Genomic DNA, 22732 nt, shown 5'->3' with positions numbered 1-22732 from the left:
GAGAATATTATAGAAAATATTAATAAAAAAAGACGAAATTATAATTTTTCCTGTTAATCTACGTGCTTGCACTTAGTAAAACACTTACCCACTGAGTTTCTCGCAGGGTCTTCTCGATGCGTCACGATTCTGACCCGGTGGTAGATTCAGAGAAGCACTGATTCCGCTAGGGCTAATGTTAACAATTAACTCAGGTTGAACCCGTGTGCTCAGTTAGGGGTCCACGTGAAATTAGAACAGCCCCTTTGTCTACCAAAGAGTAAGTAGGAAATAAACAGTAAAGCACTTGACAACCTGTCAATTATTAGGCTATGCGATAGTAGAAAGAGGATTTAGCCCAAACGTTCGGTAGCTTTCAAATTCTAAAAAAACAGGAGACTGTCATAAAGAGATGAATTCGAATATAAATGAAAAGTGATTCACAGAAATTATTAAAGTACGAAAATGCCAACGTAAGCTAACACTCAAACCGACATATCGACTTCAGAATGAACCTCACGAAAGGACACGCCTCTAGAAACAGCACATCTCCTTCCACCATAAAAAAGGATACTACATCTACTAAAAATGCGTATGCTAATGTGACACCTGAATTTTGGGCGAGTCGTTTAAATAAATATAAAAGACGATACGACCTTACCGGTATCGTCAGCCCACTAAGTTTCTCGCCGGATCTTCTCAGTGGGTCGCGTTTCCAATCCTGTGGTAGATCCTGCGAAACACGGCTCTTGCTAGAGGTCGTGTTAGCAATATCGTCAAGCTTAACGTTTTTTCTTGTATGGAAGTTTACAAGTAAATGAACACCTCTCAAGTTTTCGAGATATAACGTAACTTCACAACAAAGGAATAAAATTGTGTAAATAATCAAACCCCAATAAATTTATAAATTTGCCTAATTACCATTTAGGCGTATGGTCAGTCCGGGCAGGTTGGTTCCAGCCATCTGCTACAAACCAGTCTTGAAGGGTGAAACAGCTGACATGCAATACATTTTATACCTACTTTGACTTTTCTGATGTCTAGGCTCTGGTAACAACTTAACATCAGATGTGAGTCTGTTTGCCATCGCTGGCTAATAATCTCTGAAATTGTGGGCACCTAAATAAATGTTTTTTTTTTTTATAATTATTCGTTTTCTTATACTATATCAATTGGATTCTGTTTTGCAAAAAAATGTAATATCTTGCTATTTCTCACTCCTACGTTAAGTCCGTCATCAAATAGGAAGTCCAGTTTGTATGGAGTAATAAGTTAATCATAGCCCACGTTCGATTCGGAAATAACAAATTAGTGTATGATAGGTTCCTGCAGGGACTTGCAGCGGGCACTGCGCCGCCGCCCGGCGCACCTAGTCGATACCAGAGATGCAATTATCTGCCTAGACCAGGGCTGCCAGTGTCATTCGTATTCGTAATTTTTGTTTATTATTTACTAGCTTTAGCCCGTGACTCCGTCCGTGTGGAATAATTACTTGGGCATAACGCTAAATATTACCTCCACTTTATTTACGTAGAAACTGAAAGTATTTTTGAATTATAGAATGTTAAAGAGCTATTTAGACCCCTATTCTGAAACATTCTTTATTGGTGCTCCACTTATATTGGTCTTAGAGTGATGTTATATAACCTTCCTCAATAAATGGGCTATCTAACTCTGAAAGAATTTTTCAAATCAGACCAGTAGTTCCTGAGATTACCGCGTTCAAACAAACAATTTCTTCAGCTTTATAATATTAGTATAGATTTATCTTACTTATTTGTTTCCTTGATGTATATGACATCATTAGCTGTTTCGGGAATGGATAACGAATTTAAAGATTACGATAGCAATTATCACGTAATGATACCAGTATGAATTTCATGCTAAAATGTATTGATTGATTTTATATCCCTGCTGATATGCTCAGATCCGCCTTCGCACATGTTTGCTGAGTTACAATCCTGAAATTCACTTAATTCATAAATGTATTTATAGAAACTGTGGGCGTATGGACTTGATGTACTAGTTTTAGAATCAATCAATTTTAATTGAAAACATTCAAGTGACCATTTCAAGTTTCACTTAGTTCGTCAGCCGTCTTCCATAAATATGTCGACGTGAGGTGCGTTAGACAGGATATATTTATGTGAGTTAGAGCATGAATCATGCATGACAAGCAAAGGAGGCCTCGTCACTACAATTGACCTGGTAAATTGTCATGTTTACACTTTATGCATGAATAGAAAAATGTAAAAAAAATATGTTTTTTTCTGTTTTTCAGATGAGTTAGTTTTATTTTCTTCTTAGTTATGTTCCGCAAACTATATAACGTAGACTTGTTTTTTTAATGTAGTTTCAAAAATAAAATACTTGTTCAAATTTAAAACAAACACTTTTTATATTGATGTCGGTTTTTGTTTTCGTCTAAGGTCGGTTCTACAGCTACAGAATCCGTTTTTTGATCGTGATTTGATTCTTGCGCAATAATCGTAAATCGATGCATGAAGTTTTTTCTATTCCTATTCTAAATGAAATTGATACATTTTCCAGAAATACAATTGGCCAACTGAATTATTCAAATCCACACGAACAATAATTTCAATTGGTTTCGTACTAGACCGCACACAATAATATGTCTATCGGCTTATATCGCGGGATCATTGACACTTGGCCAATAGTAGAACGCGAATGCTATAATATCGTTGCTGATATTTTTTATCTGGTTATTAACCTGAAACGAGAATAAGACCGTTATTATCTGATAATGACATTGTTTTTCTTTATGATACCCAAAAGAAAGTACACGTAAGGAATACCTACCTAGGTATTTTACTTTCTCTTACGTTTCAAGCTATCAAATTTTGACGCGTAAGTATATATGTATTTTAATTTGAAATAGTTGATAACATAATTTCTAAACGAATCCGACGTTCCCAATTGTTTTTATGTATTGTAGTCACAGTCTATCGTAAAATAAACAAAATACACGCATGATAAACCGTAAATGTTTTCATCATCTTAAAGACTCGCCAAACCTCGAAAAGAGTGTATTAAAATTTTCATCAAGCTCCAAGTTATAATTAGGATTGTATGCAGTGATTAATATTTCATTGCAATGATCAGATTTACTTAATACAATTAGTGACTAACAGGAAAGGCAGAACGTTATTAATGGTACATATTATTATTTCCTTAAAACCTCGTATACTCGAACATCAGAAATTATGTGTAGGTAAACCACCCTCGTTTCAATGAATTTGAATACTTTTTTTTTAAGGGATTTTATGACCTGGTAACTAAGACCTTTAGGTCAAGTCTTATTTTAATTTTAATGATACGTAACTTTTTTATATGAAAATGATATTATGAAATGAAATGAAGTTGATTATTATGAAACAGCATGAAGTGAAATGAAAACGAAATGAAATGACATGAGATGTAATGATATGGGATGAAATATAATCTCAACAAAAAGGTGGTCATTTACTGAGATTTTTTCAGTGGACTTTTTGGAGGATCCCGAGAAGTTACATCCAGCGGCTTTGTTTAATTTTCCTACATTTGTGCACTTTTACAGATATTAAACAGTTAATAAACCACCGCTATTACACATTTAAACCCGAAGAAAAACTAAATAGACAAAATAAAACAAATCACACAACTTCACTCCTCGCGCTCCCGCCAAAAAGTCAATTTGAATACTGAATTATCATTATTCACCTACCCACCGATACAGATTAGATGATACCGTTCTAAAAACGTTTCCATAAAATTCTGTGCAATGTGCATTGTTTCCCGGAATATTGCATTAAAACAATTGACACGAAACACGTCTCCAACTCAGTTTACATATTCCCGGATCGCAATTTGGGTCGTATTGTGCAACTGATGTTATAGTTAAATTTACACTTCCCACTTTTCCATTTAAACTGTTATTGAGCCCGAAATAAACTGCAATTTGTGTGTTTTGCTCGCTCGAATTCAAAAGAATTATGTGATAATATTCTGGTTAACAAACTAGAATATATGACTCCGGCTAATAAAAAAAAAAAAAAAACTAGAATATCATTTAATGTGATAAAGGCTTAAGTTTTTTTAGATGGTCAAATGGTCTCTATGTTCCACAATGAAAACGTTAATTTAAGGCTTAGGAAGTAATTGATTCTAGTCTAATCTTTCTAGTTGAGCTATCTACCCAATTTAGAGTTAGTACATTTCAACGTTTGCAAGTCTGTATGGTCTCTCGTTAATGTTTGCATTTGCATACGAGAAGAAATTCTGCAAACTAAGTAAATATATATAAATAGTATGCCAGTTTCAATTAAAACTGAATCCCGATAGGTATACGCTAGCTTTCCAATAAACTGAACGTTGCCCTCGATAGGTCCCGAACCAATTATCGGTCCGTTGATGAACGTCGACCGTGCACGAAAGTTCTCACTCAATTTCATCACGCTTCCTTAGCGTAGCGTGGTTTAACAAAGTTTAAAGTGATTCGTTAATTAATGGGCGGAATGAATGATAAGGGAATCGTAAAATTCGTAGTTCAAATTATAGTTTACTTTCAGAAACTATTTTTAGACGCGTTCGAAATAATAAATCTTTTAGTATTATAATATTTTAAGTTCAACATTTTAATGACAACACAGCGTCAATGATGCAGCCCACTTTTAACATCAACGTCCGACGTTTTTACACTAGTACTCAACATAGGAAGTAGGGGAAAACTACGGAAGAAAAATATTATTAATATTAAATATATTATTACCACTGCTGTTGGAGAGACGATTGGAAGGAAGCATTTATTATAGTTGTAGTTCGAGGGAGCCACATACCGGCATCCTCAAATGAATAGCTAGAATAAATGTTATTAATGTCTTAGAACTTAACAAACAGAATACGTAAATTTTAATACCAATCTAAGTTCTTCACATAATGTACAAAATTCCTTTAGTGCTCTACAGTAGATAAGGTATTAGATGTAACTCATAACGCTTATGTTAGACCAATAAAAAATCTACGTAAAGTCTAATTTAAGAAAGAAAACAAATAATATTTTATCTATAAATATAAGGTTAAATTACTTTTTCTTAAATATAATTCGGCTTGTTTGTTGGCTTTCTATTATTCTTGGCACATATCTTTATTTGTATACGACACAGAACGATTATGTTGTTCTTAGTTAAAATACTAAGTGCTTTTGTATACAGGAACCGGAGCCGCCTAGACGACGTAATTGATTTATTAATTGATTCTATTTCGATACGACGATACCCGACCTCCGTTTTATAGTACACAGGGTGTTCCGGCAACTGTCGAACTTAAAGTTACTTACTACACATGAAACGCCTCTTGTTCCAGATATAAGAAAAAATATTGTTTATTGCTTTAGATGTGTTGACGAACTTTTTTGCGGCAGAAATAGGCGCGATGGTGATATTTACCTCTGTACACAAGCACGATCTAGCACTAATATTTGCTGTCTATAAAATTTCTCATTTTCTATTTTTATTAAATTACATTATAGGTAGTCGACCGTAAACATTGGTTAGGTTAAAAAACTTTGTTGCCATCTAGGTGATTCAATCTTCCCACGACGCAGAATCGATAATTAAGAACAACGGGTAGATAATTAGAGCACCGATGGTTCTGGTTATTTGCAGCTGGTTCTTTTTAGCTGACCTTCCCAGAAAAACAGTCGCACCGCTTGTGATCTGAAGACCTATACATTGTTCTTCAGTTGTGGTCGGTCAGGCATCGTTGGGTGCCCTGCGCTTGTTTGCAGTGTGGAGTGATCGCCCAATCCTAACTACTCCGATTCTGTCTTGTACTAAGTTCGGACGTTCGGGCGAATAGCGTCGTGCAGTCATTTTACCAGTACTGTGTACTTCACACGCACCCTCAAAGGTGGTATTTCCGAAGGGATATGGCCCGAAACATAATGGCACTTCTTTGAACCCTGCCACAGTCGCAACGTTCGATACGAATACACCGAGCTTCTTGGCCTTTAGGTCTCGGGCGCTTCAACTCTATTTAAGGGGAAGGATCTTCTCTTTTAGGAGTTATATACTTATTTTCAGAACACAGAGTTTTTAGTACAAAAAAAACTCATATTCATTATATTGGGGTGACAGGTTTTATGCTTAAGTACTTTTCTACTGCCTGTTAATAATTTTGATATTAAAATTAGTCATCATACTTGGTCATTCTTGAGTATTTTATTGTAAAAGTAAAGTGAAAAACACTAAACCATACAAATGTATCGATTATACAGTTTTATTAATATAAAAGTGAAAGCTGGCGTAAATTAAAATATTTTGAACTGTTTTTTTTTCTCTTAGTAGGCAATTCGTTCCATCAATATTCAGTATAAGTTGATGTGCCCCTCACGAGACTCCCTGTGTTATAATATATGTATATACCTCATTATAACGTTGACACAGTCTGTATATCGAAAAGCTTTTAGCGTGGAAGTGGCCTAATGTTTGTCAACTGTCGCATCGAAATACGAGCTGTTGGTTGTCGTATCTTAGCCGGGATTTCATCTAAGTACTGTTCTGTCAATTTATAATATTATGGAACGATAATGTGTCTGTCAACATGAGTCGATTTTATTCACGCACCAAAAACTTATGCATGTGACTGATGAATTGTTAATGGTTCCATATTGCCAAATTATACCACACTATAATGTTATAATGTATTGGAATCACGCCAATATGGGTAGCGCTGTTTTATTCATATTACGAACTAGCGATAAATAAATGGTTTGCAATACAAACTGCATTCATTATATAAAGGACTAGCTTTTGCCCGCGACTTCGTCTGCGTGGAATAGTTCCCAAATAATGCTTTATTTAAGAACAAATTTGGTTAGCATAAAAAACGTTATAATGAGCCAACCTTAACATATAGACATATGCTGTCGCGGACTTTTTCTTAGATCTTTTAAAGGGAAACAATTCTGTCGTACATTATTTTAGCGAAACTTTAACCGTTTCTGCAGCGCACGCAGCGGAAGCTCTCAAAAGGAAAAATCCGATTTTGAAACATTCTTTATTGGTGCTCTTATCTTAGCGTGATGTTATTTAGCCTAAAGCCTTCCTCAATAAATGGGCTATCTAACACTGAAAGAATTTTTCAAATTGGACCAGTAGTTCCTGAGATTAGCGCGTTCAAACAAACTCTTCAGCTTTATAATATTAATATAGATTTTCGAACAGCAATACCTATATCTTCGTAGTATAATGCTATTTAACCGCAGACGCATTGTCAACCCGTGTTGGATTCCCTGTTGCACAATGCACGCGAATTACGTACCACACGAGCCTCAGGTATTCGTGCTGCTACCTTAATTAAGCGTAACGTATTTTGCAAATTAACAGAATTCGTGTTCCATTCTAATTATAGCCGTGGTATGGATTCCATTATCATAATCAAATGACAAACGATTTTAGTTGAAAATTGTTTGGCACGTTATGCAAACAACCGACTTAATTAGGCATTAGTTCATAATGTTGTTATTAAATGGTGTAGAAAAAAATATTTTCACTGATCATAATTAGTAATAATGTATAAAGACGAAAGTATGTAGATTTGTGTAACTTTCTGACAAATGATGTAGGCATAACGGATTAAGATAGTAAATAATAATCATATTCAGTCTTTCTCATAAATAGCAAGTTCCTTATTTTCGGAAGTAATTTTACTCTGGTTCGAAATTATCAGATGTTATAACAGTTGTTCTAGAATTTGCTATTTTGAAAAGTATAATTACAAGTAACATGACGACCCTGGCAATGGGCACGTAGACGTAAATAAAACTAAATTGTGGGAAAGCCTGTCTGAGGAGCGGCTTATTGACGGAGCTCGCAACTATTTTATATTAAATAAATGTAACATTGTACTTTGAACCTTTTCGTTAAGAAATAAAGAAGAAGTTACCACAGCTCGTGAACGGAAGCGGCCATATTACGGGGAGGATTTCCCATTCCATCGCAGTCTGTCTCGACCTGCCTTCCTGTTGCACCATAATTTGTTTCAATGTAATGATCTACATCTTACTTATAGCTACTTATTTGAATGTAAGATCGATGTACACTTTTTTTTGGTTTTTTTTTGGTCCGGAGGAAATCGCCGGACTTCCGAAATCGATGAACACTTGCATTTTTTTTGTTGCATTTATGATATACAGAAAATACTACTTTTTTTATTGTATTTGATACATTGCAAAATTAAGGATTCAAAGACTTTTTTAATGGTAATATTTTTTTTTTAGTGGCATGCTAAAAAATTGAGTTCATATTCATTTTTATTTATCTTAAAAGTAGGTATTATACTTTCCGCAATGGAGACGGGAAGAATCCCACCGTCTGCCGGAGTTGTACGAAGGTTGCGCTGGTTCGGTTCAGATGAGCTCACTTGAAAATTGCACTTAATCCGACTACGCGCCTACCTACCCACCCCTACGAAGAGACGTTTTCTCATTTGTTATTCAATTTCCGTCTTGCACCTATCCACAATTTAATTTCTAGCGTTACGTAGTCAATGATAAAACTTTTTAGGTTATAATTTTGGTCCGGTTTTTCTATCGGTAGGTAGATATATCACAGCCAAATCCGATCAGTCAAGGTCAGATACAATTAACACTAAAATTTTTAAATTAGATGTTTTTAATTTCTCCATAAATCGTGATATAATATTCGGTATGAGGAAAAAATACGTTATTAAAAATATATATAGGTATGTATATATATATACGTAATGATGTGTGTGTACCTACCTACTTTTCACTGCGGGATGAAATATATTTTTCCCATTTACACATAAGCTTATTCGTAATCGTTAGACCATATTTGATATTTATTTATTATCTTTCAATAACTTATATTTAATTCAATCGTAAAAGTAATCCTGAAACAAACGAAACAAATATAAATATGCAATGCTGTAGTCGTATCTATTTTATAATTATATTTGTAAAAGAGAATTCAGTGTTATATTCTCCGTTTATTTTTAATTAGGATGATAAGAATAGATATAAGTTCAACAGATTTTAACAATAAAAATATTTTAATATTAGATATAGAATTTTAACAATAATTAAATCTATGCCCCTGTTGGCTTTAAAGTAGTAATTTTTATCTTAATGTAATAAATTATTTTTATCTAATAGATCTATGTCAACCTGTAGACGTCTGTGAGCTGATGGAAAAAGTAGCAAACGAATTTACATATCATATATCATATCATAATATATAATCAGTATGATTATTACTTTCCATCATTAATGGTGTTCGCTAATCAATTCGTGAATCTCTTAAAAATACTCAAAGAATTCCTTTGTTTTTTTCAATAACAATTGCACTGGCTTGTTTGTTAATGGTAGGTAATTCGCACCTGTCGAACACTCTGCAGACACGACCACTCTAGAATGCGGTTATGGCTCTTTTGAGTTTTTTTTTTTTTTTACTTCGTATTGAAGGGAACAATGGCCGAGTTGCATTCCATCGGCGTCACCGTTACATGCCGGTAGTAATCGTAATCGCTGCAGTGATCGCCAGCAGCTCGCTCCACTCTCGTTGTAATTATAACAAACGTTTTCTACTGGGTAATGTTCGTCGCTGCTTCGAGAATTAAAAAATCATTATTTTTTTCCCTGTCTATGCTTATAGCCTTGAGAAGCTATTTCAGCTTCGCCCTAACATGTAGGTGAGCTCACGGGGCTCAAACCTGATGACGTTGCTAACACTGACCCTAGCAAGAGCAGTGCTTCGCAGAGTCTACCACCGGATCGGAAACGCGACCCACTGAGAAGATCCGGCGAGAAACTCAGTGGGCTGTGTCTGTGGGTTAATTCGCTCGTCGAGCGAATAATACTAAAATACAATACTAAAATTTTAGATTTAGTTAAAAGACAATAATATAAACACGTTAAGAGGTTTGGTCAATGTCCAGAGTACACAGGTTGAAGGAAAAGCAGTACAGATGGTACTCCCACGCCCACATATTGCAAGGAAAGTCTAGGAGTGTAGTCAGACCATAAATACCTATTAAAACTACATTTTGCAGAGTTAAATGTAACACTAATATCATTATGAACCGGACACGCCCTGGGTGTGTCGGTCCTACTCACGACACCCGATGAAAGCCACAACAACCTTATGTGAACTAATTAACTAACACGTCCAACAACGTAAAACATACAGTCCAAAAACTCCACATTTCGCATTGTTGCAAGAACTATATTGTTTGTTTGCACGCTATATTACACTAATATGTCTGCCGCTCCTAACGGCTAGGCGGGTTTATAAACTTTTGATTAATTGCCCTAATAGAGATCTCGTGAGAATTGTGCTTTGAAATGTTTTTATTGTTTTAAAAGTTGAAATCGGTCGTGGCAAGGTCATCACGTAGTTATGAGTATCATAAGCGTTTTGGTTGCAATTAAATATTGTAATTGTCAGTCAAATGAAGGCTCATCACGTATTCGTTGTCTGCGAGACAATGTCGAAGTGGTCCGACACTGACTCATGTCGGCAAGTTTGAGACAGAACAAGGACACGTTCATATACTGTCGGCACTGTAGAAAATTGTAGTATAAACATCGTTACTCCATATCCGTCAACACTATTCACTATTGTGGCGCAACAAATTACACACATAATGGACTTCGCAACACCCTCTGTGCTAGATGACACATTGATATTTTAAGGACATTTAATTTATTCAGAAACATTTATTTTAGATGTTGAATATAACATAGGGTTGGTTGCGAATAAGGCTTATTAAAGATATTGTTAACGAATAAATACGGTATCAATGCAATTGTAACAGACTTATATAAATATGTAACTAGGAAATGTTTTAAAGTAGACTAAAACCGAAATTATTGAATCGTTAAAATTAATAATACTTCATAACAAAGTAAATAATTTGTATTTTTGTTTGGTGCAGATGACTTGAAGGCGGTGACGAAACGTTTGATAATCCAAGCCAAGAAACTAGGCTCAGCAGATAATATCTCAATAATCGTAGTGTTCCTGAAGGACCCTCGTGACATAGTCGCAGACAACTACCCGCCCATGGACCTTGGGTAAGACTGTTTTTTTTTAATTGCTTATTGGGTGAACGAGCTCACAGCCCACCTGGTGTTAAGTGGTTACTGGAGCCCATGGACATCTACGACGTAAATGCGCCACCCACCTTGAGATATAAGTTCTAAGATCTCAGTATAGTAACAACGGCTGCCCCACCTTTCAAACCGAAACGCTTTACTGCTTCACGGCAGAAATAGGCAGAGTGGTGGTACCTACCCGCCCGGACTCACAAGAGGTCCTACCACCAGAAATTACGCAAATTATAATTGTTTCGAGATTTTTCGTTATTGGCGCATATAAAAGTCAGACCAAGCCACAATTGGTAGTTCTTTTAAGAATTAGATATTATAAAATAAGAAGAACTTGGCCTAGTTATAAAAAAAAAACCTGTACACTGTTTTTAGAAATGTCTAAAATAAATTTTATAGCATTTATCACTGTTCACTACGACCTGTAAAGTTCAACCGTTGATATTTTATGAACTTCATCTAAATTACATATGACCCTGTTAATAAAAGTGACACTGGGCATGAGATTAAAAAGTTGTTTTAATTTATTGTAGAAAATATAGGCCAGTTTAAGAAATTGTTTTAAATATTCACTGTAGTCTTTTAATAATTAATTGAAATGGCATCGGAGATCAAGGTGAAGGATCACTGGCATAAAAAATATGAAGTCGTCTCCTGAAAGTTTTACAGCCTGTGACATGGTTATAGACTACTCAATTTTATTACTTTTTTTCCGGCAAACAGCTAAACTACTTCCGGAACGTTTTTTAAAAATGTTAGTGTTTTGTTTCTTTCTATAATTTTTCAGGCTAAATGTGAACGCAAAAGCCACTTAATGACTGTTTACGACTTTTAATCGATCAATCCGTTTTTTTTATCGATATGCTTTAAAAAATATAAATATAAAAGTAGGTATGCAATTTAGGTAAGTAAAGTAGGCCAGGCTGCGAATCTATATAGCTGAGGTTTTGTCACTATTATACCTGCTGCGAAGTCGTTGTATGCGAGTCTAAAGGACGCTAAATGCTAAAATATTAGACTTCCTGATAAACCTACCCGTGCAAGCTCACAATACGCTCTACCACTAGTAAAAGTTAAATTAAGAATAATTGGCAATTTTACGCTTTTATTTTTATGCTCATTATTTTCTCCAATTGCATAAATTATTATCTCTTATTATAAAATAATAAATTATTATACGGTAATTGGTATGATATTCAAATTAAGTATTCGAAACTTATAAAATAATAATATACAATTAATGCGATACTAAACCGACCGACGTCAACTCGTGCTTCAGGAAATGGAGCTCATTTATAAGATCGCCACATTGGTCTTAAAGTCAGTGACCCTAATTTCTACCATGAGCTCACGGCTTGATTCAGTATCTTTGTTAAAAATGCTTAGTACCCGGACTCTACTCTACTTATCTCGTATGCGTATTTCCTGAACCCATACCGTAGATTAGAATTCTACCTTCCGGTCGTTGAAAGCGCAACCTTTATTTATTTTCTGAGGTAGGTAGTAGCTATTGAAAATCATAATCAGTGGTGATTCTGCACAAGTCGAAATGACGTTAAAAACGTCACTATACCTACGTCTTTAAGGAATAGTGAGACCTATCGAAGAATAGGAGCATGTCACGAAAATTGGCATGCGCTTTTAGGACTCTGCGAGGAGAATTTACTGGTCGTTCACCATTACCTAGAACGAAATGCTGAACTTGTCAAAGTTTGGACTTCCACTAACAATCTCTGACTCCGCTGGTACAACGTCGTTGTAAAAGTCGTAGCAATAATTCATAGACACATATCCCTGGATCATGTCATTACGGATCGTCCCGATTCATTAACGGTGCTTTTACCACAAGCACCGGTTACCGTCCCCGTCGAACCTGTCGCTTGCGACGAAGGGCTCGACGAGCGAATTAACCCATAGACACAGCCCACTGAGTTTCTCGCCGGATCTTCTCAGTGGGTCGCGTTTCCGATCCGGTGGTAGATTCTGCGAAGCACTGCTCTTGCTAGGGCCAGTGTTAGCAACACTCCGGTTTGAACCCCGTGAGCTTACCTACACGTTAGGGTGAAGCTGAAATAGCCTCTCAAGTCTTCAGCATAGGTAGGAAAAAAAGTGCCTGGATTATTTTTAGTTATTGTAAAATTTTACGTAACCGTCAAATATTTCTTCCTTAAACAACTGCTTAAGACACATGTTAAATTTGTCAAAAAAAACGCCTAAACGTGTTGTATTTAAAACCAGTTTATGTAAAATTCTTTAAATTTAACGACGTTTCGACGTTGACATCACCAAAACGACCTTGGCCAATTCAGAGCTTATCAGCTAATAGGAGTGTTTGAAAACGAAAGTATAGTTATCTAAATTTTACACATAGTATATACTTTCGTTTGTTTCGATAGTTTGAAATACGATCGTTCTCTGCATCGTTTTCGTACGCAATGTGTGTAGGTCACGATGGCTACAAAATTAAATTAAAATGTAGATTTTTAACATAAGTTTAGTGTTATTTGGACTGGTCGGAAAAAAAACCAATAGGTAGTAAAAAAAAATTTACTTCATTAAATTATTCTAATTTAAGATTAGGTACGATGTGAAAAAAATTAGTACGTTGTAATTTTTGTGTCGTAAAAGGCGACTAAAATTTTACCAGCGAATGGATAGAAATGTTTTCTGAGTAGGTACATTAAGCGATTCCCAAACTGCATTAAATAATGGTAGGACGTGTTCTTAGTTCGCACAAGATACCACGCTGTCAATTAATGTCGCGTAGCAATGACGCCGATTTCAAGACAATTGAGCCTTCGACTTCATCTCACAGAGTAGCTGATGAAATCCACGCTGCTATCTCTGTTGGAAGCAAATAAAACCACGCAATACATATTATGTTTCCATGTTCGAATTTTACTTTTTTTCGTAGCTTTATGAATAACCGCCGGTCGGCCTGATCTTAATCTTTCTTTGGGTTGTTTGACCTGGAATTGGGAAATAGACTAACCCGTATCTTCAATTTCATAATGAGACATATAATAACTAGAACCGTAACACAATAAATAATTAACCGAAATAATAAAAAAAAATAGGCTGGACAACACATTGGCGAACGTAACGCCATTCGCCGTGGAGACGGAGTCATGCAGGCGGCAGGTCGATATTGCGTCGGGAGGCGATGCAGATGCGGAGGCCGAAACCGAGCCCGCTGACAACGGCGTCGATAACTCGGACAGCGACAGCGAGGACCTAGGCCCGGAGACCGCCGTCGACGTCGACGATATCGACGCCGAGAAAAATCCCGAGCCTGCGCCTCCTACGCCTCCCGCACACACAGGTCAGCCTTCTTATTCTCTCCCGTATAATTATGTAAATTGACAAAGGAAAAATATTGAATTGATCGATTATATTCTACAAAGCATGTGACTTGCTCTTATTATTTTGTATTGAGATTTATTTATTTATTTATATTCTTTATTAGAGCCATATTTTGTATTGAGATTAAAATTTCAAATACATATACATTTTAATCTTTATCACAAAATATTGAGTTCGATCGCAAGAAAATTATATTATCACCAAGTTTTTTAAGTTATTTTATTTTTGGGTTGACAAGAATTTTTTTTGGAGTTACTTTATTATACTAGTTAAGTTTTTCTGTATGAGAGCAGACAAATGAGAAATGAATTTCATAAAACGCACCCTTACTATGAAAGAAAAAAATGTCAATTCTTTCAAAAAAATTATTAAAAAATTAATTAATAACAATGTATATTTTTAAGTCAATTTTAATTGACTTAAAATGCTTAAAATAATACTTACCTATATTCCAGTAATTGAAATTTTCCCGATAGTCTGTAATGGTGACAGTTGTGTCATGAAGAGTTTAAATAATTATCGTAATTAATATTTGGAATCACAATCTGCTGCCCGATATTTGCATGATGTAAATGATGGGGCATCCCTATTCCCTATCTTGGTACACGCCTGGTAGCCACGCCGAACCGCGCCGCCCTCCGCTCCACTCGTCCTGCCCGTCCCGCTCCGTCCCCGATCCCTCTCGCAGTCGCTCGTTGAACGTTCGCCGAGTCTGTACAATTAAACTTGGTACTCGTGTCGTTGCAACAATCGGTGTTTTGTCTACATTTTCAACTCTCGAATAATAACAACCGGTGAAGATTATAATCTGTACAGTGAGATCACCGTTCACGGTACGTGGATTTGAGCGAATGTGTTGATAATAATAATTTTCACATACCGTTTGTGAAAGGTTATTTCTGTGTTGATTCATGCGGAGCGGGTTCTGGAAATAGAACGAACGAAGACGCATCCCCATTAGTTATCGGCGCACATGAAATTCTTTCAAGTTCTCCCTGTTTGTACACTTTTTCGTTCTAGATAACTTTAATGCCGGGCGTGTCTACTCTGTTCTCGAAATGGCGTCTGCAAATGTCTCACAGTTTTAAATTCGCGACCGGTAAAACAGCGGTTCGATCATTCATAGATACGTATCGAACCGGAATCGTTTGAAACGACTGTAGTATCTTTCGTTTTTTTTTTTTTAGAGAAATTGTCCTTTATTAAATTACGTGACTTTAATCACAACGAAAATAGTGAAGTCCTTTTTTGTGATTAAAAACCAATCGAATAATTTTGCATACAAAGGGTGTGTCACCTGTTGATACTGCCGATCTGTTGCCGATTGTCGTAGATTGTTTAATCCGCTAGCGGAAAAGTAATTCATGGATTTTTGTACTGTGCAGTGGAAGAGGGCCACGTCGACGGTGCTCTAGTGGATAATGTAGCTGAGAGTGGCGAGGACTCTGAAGACGAGTGGAACTATTACAAAGGCGAAGGTGAACGCGAAGAGAAAAACGCCAGCGAAGAACCCGAGGAGCAACCGCGCTCAGAAACACCTTGTCAGGATAATGTAAGCTTGCTTGTATTTTTTTCATTTTGGCTTTGTTTATTATAGTTGCTTATAATCTTTAAATGATGTTCTCTTCTTTCTCCATCCGTCACGTGTCTCGTTTCACATAAATTAATTTGATTTTATCTTTACAACACATTGGACTGACATTCTTAATACCTGTGTACAAACATAGCTGAAAATTTCATACTTTCAATATTTTATCATAACTATTGCATTATAATCCACAGGGAAGAACAAAATAGATTAATGTGACTTATTTTAGTAAAGAAAAAAAAGGTTGTGTTTTTATAAAATAGAAAAATAAAATGTGGGAATTTCAAAATAACCTAACCAAATTTCAGTAAATTGTGTTGTAATAATAATTTTATATCTTTTGTGAAAGGGCATAATGAACATTTTAAAGTACATATAGTAGAAAACATAATTGCAATTTCTTTGCACGCCTTTTAGCATTTGCCCCTCAAATGTTTTTAAGGAATATGTTTTCTGTACTCTATATAAAAGATATGTTTAAAGTCTGTAAGTTATGTTTTCCAGTAATTAATCAATTCGCAATCTTGAGTAACAGCATTCACATTGATATCCATAACTTCCAATATTAACACCAGGTGGACTGTGAGCTGTGTAAGCAATAAAACTAAAAATATGTGGTAGGTCTTATTTAAAACAATTGAGAAATATAGTTGAGGAGGAAGGAAATTAATATAGTCGAGGACATAAATAACGAGGAGGAAGAGAAGTAGAAAAAGATAAATAGGACTCTACAGAAAATCTATCAATGTTTCAATAATGTATCCATGTTTTTAATCAAAGAATCATTAACCTTTCTACTTTTATGTCTAATGTTAAATTTCATAGTTTTTCTGATTTATCAATGTATTTATTGTTAAATTATTGATTACAGTCAGGGTGGGAGAGTAGCTCTGTGGATATGAATAGTTCACCTCTGAACCCCGACGCACCTGTGTTTGTGCCGGGCAGCGCTGCGACTGACGTGTTGCTGGCTGAGTCTCCGCGTAAGCCATTACCAATGGACGATATTGATCTTCCTGACGTCACACAATTTCGCACGGAAGCTGTTGTTCGACCAGCTGAGCTTCTAGACTTGGACAACTGCGACCAACTTAATGGCCATCATGTTAGTACTGTATTTTTATTATTATAATTCATAATTGGACTGACTCACTCATTGATTTAAAAAAAAATGCATTATCTAGTTCCAATGAAATATGTTTTTGTAGTGGATTGTGTTTGATTTGAAACCGTTTCATAAATTGTTTTTTTTTATCATATAATGGCCAGACTTCATCTACCATAATTTTAAGTGATTACCAGATCAAAGTGAAAGAAAAATAACTGATATATTGTTTGTCCAGAAGAAATAGGCAGGATAAAGGTAAAAAATCTTGTGTTCTCAGAATATACCACCAATTATGATACATATTGAACATTTTTCAGGTTTATCTTAAAAAGTTGAAGTTCTTTCTTCATCAGTTGAAGTCAGTGGAAGTTGTTTGTGAACATGTGTTAGTACATAATTATTTAAAAAACTTAGTATCTATCTGCCCCAGGATATACACTCACATATAAATATGCAACTGTTTACCATTTAAAAAATATATCTGTGAATTTCAGAATGCAACAATAGAAGATACTATGAAAGAACAAATAAATGGTAATGATAATTGCAACATGGATAGTTTGGGCTTTGGATTCAATGTGGGCATTGAACCTGACAAAGTCAAGGACGTGGAACTCATACAGGACTTTGAAAGAATACAGAAAGATACAACTGATTTCTGTAATATTCAGGTTTGTTACACATTCATTTCAAATGGTGAAGACTGCCTTAATTTCATTGATAGCTTTATTAACAAAGAGATTAAGGATGTGTGCTTCTGAGCATATATATCTTAGAGGAAGTCTGAAAGTGGCACCTGTGACAGAGAAGTTGAGAAGTGAGCGTTTGGGATGGTATGACATGTAATGAGATGAAATGAAAATGAGGTTAGTAAGAGAGTTAACTATGAATGTGGAAGGATATAGAGGAAGAAGTAGACCTCAGAAGAAATGGATGGATTTGCATGAAGGACCCATATCGGGTAAGAGTGAGAGAAGAAATGGTATATGATAAAGGAGCTGACCCCAGGTGACTAGGAGAAAGACAGGAGAATGATGATGTGTGCTTGTGAATGGGTACAGCTCACAACTTTTTAGTATGTATTTAGTGGTTTCTATTTTGTTTATGTACGTGGTTCTTATTCTTTTCTAGCTTCAAAATATTTTTTTTATTGCTTAGGTGGGTGTACGAGCTCACAGCCCACCTGGTGTAAAGTGGTTACTAGAGCCCATAGACATCTACAACGTAAATGCGGCACTCACCTTGAGATATAAGTTCTAAGATCTCAGTATAGATACAACGGCTTTCCAGACCGAAACGCATTACTGCATCACGGCAGAAATAGGACTCACAAGAGGTCCTACCGCCATAAAATGTAAATGGAGGACTAGTAGTAGTGATTTTTTAAATAATTTACACAATATAAATTGATTTTCAATATCCCAGAACTGGTATTTATATATATTAGAAATAAATTCAATGATTGAAAATAACATTGTTTTTATTTATTTATAGGTATTTCAGACACATGCAGAAGCAAATCCATTTGCTTTGGAAGAAAATGATGAGCTTTTCGAAAGATTAAAAAATAAAGAAAGAGATCCCATGAGCATGAGTTTTTATCAAGAAAAAGATGATGACACATGTGAAAGGCTCACAAAGAATGATCTACAGGTTGATCTCAATGCTGTCCAGCCTCTGCCGGATAGTGATGATGAAGATTTACAACAGAATGGTATCTGTGAGAATTCTGAAGGAGATGACAAAGAAAATGTAAATCCAAAATTAGATGCCGATTTAACTGAGGCAGACATAAATAGTCAAGAACCAAACAATGACATAATGATTTTAAATGACAAAATGGGTGCTTTATCCAATAATGTTTGTAATTTTAATGAAGGAGATAATTTTGTGGATTATAACATAAACTCATCTGACAATTTACAATCATTCTCAAACATAGAATATGAAACAACTACACAAGAAACAGTGGTACAAACAGACACACCAGAATCTCACAAATTAATGTTTGAGCAAATACCTGAAATCCCGGATGGGAAAAGTTCAGAATTAGGATTTACAAATGATGAATTACAAGACTGTTCTGACAGTGAAAAAGACTTAAGGGCAATCACACCATTAGATAAAAATAAAAATTATTCAGAAAATGAAATACATGATGATGAAATTCAAAGTGAAGTAGCAGAATCCTTCATCAAAGAATTGGAAGAAGATTTAGAAAAAGAACATGAACCAGAAATCATACAAGATTCAAGTGTAGATATTTTACAAGCTTTACGTTCAAGTGAAGTAGGTGATGAAAAAGTTGAAGATTTCAGATACCAAGTAGAAGAATATAAGAAAGTGGAATCTGACATTGAGAACTCTTTAGAAAACAATGAAAAAGTGTTGGAAGTAGAATTAACTGAACAAATAAATAACCCCAATCCTGAAGAAATATCTGAAACAAAATCAGTGGAAGATTTTAATGTAGCGGCTAACGCAATGGTTGGAACAGAAGCCATTACACCTGAACCAACCTATGACAAAGAAAACGTTGTTGCAGATATTCACACTGAAGAACTCCAAGATATTTTCCCAGAAATTTCATCTAAACACACAATGCCCCCTGAAATTAGATTGTATGGGCAGGAATTTACTTTAAGTGAAAGTGCAGATTCGCCTGTTCCTTCACCTCAGCCAGTTACATCACCTCTTCCGACCCAAAACCAAAATTTCGACGAGCTTCAAAACAACAGGATTTCTTCTCCGGCAAAAGAATTCGAATTATTTGCTAACTCTCCTAAGCCGAGTGAAACTTTTACTCCCAAAGAAAATTTATCTGCCCGAGAATCCCCTCTACCAACTGAATCACCATTGCTCACTGAACCAGCTCTTTCTAAGGAATCACTATTACGTTCAGATTCACCTCTCCATATAGAATCCCCATTCCATGCTGAATCTCCATTGCCTGCTGAGTGTCCTTTGTCAGATGAGCATGATGTACCAGTTGAGTCTCCACTGCCTACAGAAGAAACATTGCTTCCTTCTGAATGTCTTTTACCTGAAGAGTCTCCTTTACCGTCGGAATCTCCACTACCAGCCGAGAATGTTACTCCTGAAACGGAATCTACTATTCAAACAGACCATCCACTTCCCACAGTCGATGACCACCCAGTATCTTCCCCCCTGCCAGTTGCTACTTCACCAGAACCTCGTGAAACAACAACAGAATTAGATGAGTCAGTCAAAGTAACCAAAGACTCCAGGTCGAATTCGCCTTTACCTGCTGAGGTTCCTTTGCCATGTGAATCACCCATACCAGCTGAAAGTCATATTCCAGTCGATGATCTAATCACTTCAATTGAAACGCCTTTAGAGTCTACAATCCAGGAAGTGGCTTCTGTTGATGATCAGCCCGAAGTAGAGCGAGAAAAATCCGACGTCCCCCTCGAACCGGTCCGTACGGAGGTAGTAGAACCTATGGAATCGACAGAACCGGAGAATTCATTGATGTCAGTCTCTGCTGAACCGCTTAAAATGAAGGATTCTCTGGCGTCCGTAAGTCCAGAACCGCTAGAAGAAAAGGAGTCTGTAACTATGGAGCCTCTCGAAGTGAAGGACTCTCAAGCGTCTGTAACTGCGGAACCTCTTGAAGTGAAAGACCCCCTGGCGTCTGTAACTACAGAACTACTCGAAGCGAAGGCTCTGGCACCTTTAACTTCAGAATCGCTGGAAGCTGTGGATCCTCTGGCGTCGGTGCCTGCAAAACCGCTGGAAGCGATAGAAATTTCGCCACCGTTGAATACAGAGCTGGCAGATTCCGAAAGTTCAATCGCAGAATCGGTAATTCAGCCTTCTATCGAAAAATCGGTACCGGCACCCGACGTAGTGCCCGAAGAACGTGGAGAACTCGTTACGGATATCGACATCGGGATTCCGGAAAGGCGCGCTCAAGAGATTTGCGTACCTGTCACAAACGAAATAAGACCGGAAGAGGCCGAACAGCCACCCGCCGCCGCCACGCCTCCTCCGACGCCTGCTGTGGATCTCTCCGCCGCCCTCGCCGACACGCCACTCGCTGCCGACATCGCCGCCCCAGCCCTCGCCGCCACCGCCATTGCGGGAGCTGTGACCGCTGCTGCTCTTGTTAAAACAAAAACACCCACTTCCACAAAAAAATCACCTTCGACTCCAGCGACTAAAACTGATGTGCGAACACCCAAATCAGCTGCAAAGACTGCTACTCCGCGCAGCGCTCCGCCCTCCGCTAAAAAAACAGAAACCGTCACAAAAGCGACCCCGATATCCGCTCGAAGTGCCGCTACGCGTACTACGCCTTCTACCACGAAGACTGCCCCCAAAGCGAGCGCCGCTCCACCAAAGCCGACGCCTCCGTCCGCGAAGCTCCCGACATCGAAACCGATGGCCATCACCAGAACGACCACCGTTAAGTCGACGACGACCGTCCCGAAATCGACGATGACAGCTACGAAAACCACAACCGCGTCCAAATCGGCCACTCCAACGACGAAAACTTCTCCTGCCCCAGTCGGTCGATCTAGTGGTGCCAAACCAAGCACGCCCACATCGAAACCGGCCGCGCGAGACCCTCCGCTCGGTGCGAAGGTTGCTCCAAAGACGTCCGCGGCACCTCGCACCGCCGCCCCTGCAGCTGCGGCCCCGCGTCCCGCCGCCCCCGCGCCATCTGCCGCTCGCCCCGCGCCTCGCCCTCCCGCCGCCCGCGCCCCGCCCCGCGCCGCTGCACCAGCCGCGAAGCCGAAACCTAAACCTATCGAAAAGCCACTTACTAACGGTGACGTCAAGGATACAAAACTGCCTGCACGAGCCGCGCCCCGCGCCCCGCCTGCGCGCCCTGCAGCCCGCCCCGCACCACCCACAAAGTGAGTATTTACCTTTATAAGCCTATCTAGAAATCTTGACATTGCAACGTTTAAGATCTTTGATAATAATTTTAATTCAAGAATTATTATGGTTACACATGATATACATAATATTTACATGTAATAATATTTCAGTTTGAATAAATATGTTATGCTTTATCTTTCTGGCCTTTCTCGCCTCCAACCTATATACCTGTGTTAATTGTAATCTGATTGTTTTTATTTATCCACTCTATACATATGTATATACATACCTATATTCATTTATTCACATGGCCATTGATTTTTAGCAGATATGATTACCAAATTGCATGCTTGTTGTAAAATTCTTTTGTCAATCTTTGTGAAAGAGTGATACCGCATGAGCTACATAATTTAAACTATAATAATGGTCAGTCAAGTACTACAGTTACGTAATATTCGAATTAGTCCTCGTGAAGTGCCACATCCATGTAGTCAATTATGGCTCCACATTAACAGTCTGTGCCTCCAGTGAATAACTAATTTTGTAATATTTTTAAACAGAACGACGGCTTCCAATCGTCCGCTGGACAAGCAAAGTAAGGATCTCGCAAACAAACGCATCACAGCCAAGACTGCGCCGCCCCGGACCGCTTCCGCCAAGGTGATTTGCTTTTAATTTTTGTTTTTTTTTTCATATTAACCGGACAATGAATGACCGT

The 22732-nt window shown here is 37.2% G+C and overlaps 1 protein-coding gene across 1 annotated transcript in view; it reads left to right on the top strand.

Moving 5' to 3' along the window:
• The window catches only part of LOC114248883 (uncharacterized), a 90259-nt gene that overhangs the window by 66870 nt on the left and 657 nt on the right, over positions 1–22732 (top strand). The window contains exons 8-14 of the mRNA XM_028182311.2: positions 10936–11074; positions 14185–14429; positions 15856–16022; positions 16930–17163; positions 17661–17837; positions 18661–22049; positions 22575–22674. Coding sequence (XP_028038112.2) covers positions 10936–11074; positions 14185–14429; positions 15856–16022; positions 16930–17163; positions 17661–17837; positions 18661–22049; positions 22575–22674 — 4451 coding nt within the window. The remainder of the gene's footprint in view (positions 1–10935; positions 11075–14184; positions 14430–15855; positions 16023–16929; positions 17164–17660; positions 17838–18660; positions 22050–22574; positions 22675–22732) is intronic.

Source organism: Bombyx mandarina, chromosome 10 (genome assembly GCF_030267445.1).
Source record: "Bombyx mandarina strain Sakado chromosome 10, ASM3026744v2".
NCBI classification, from domain to species: domain Eukaryota; kingdom Metazoa; phylum Arthropoda; class Insecta; order Lepidoptera; family Bombycidae; genus Bombyx; species Bombyx mandarina.
This window is presented reverse-complemented; position numbering and strand designations above follow the sequence as displayed.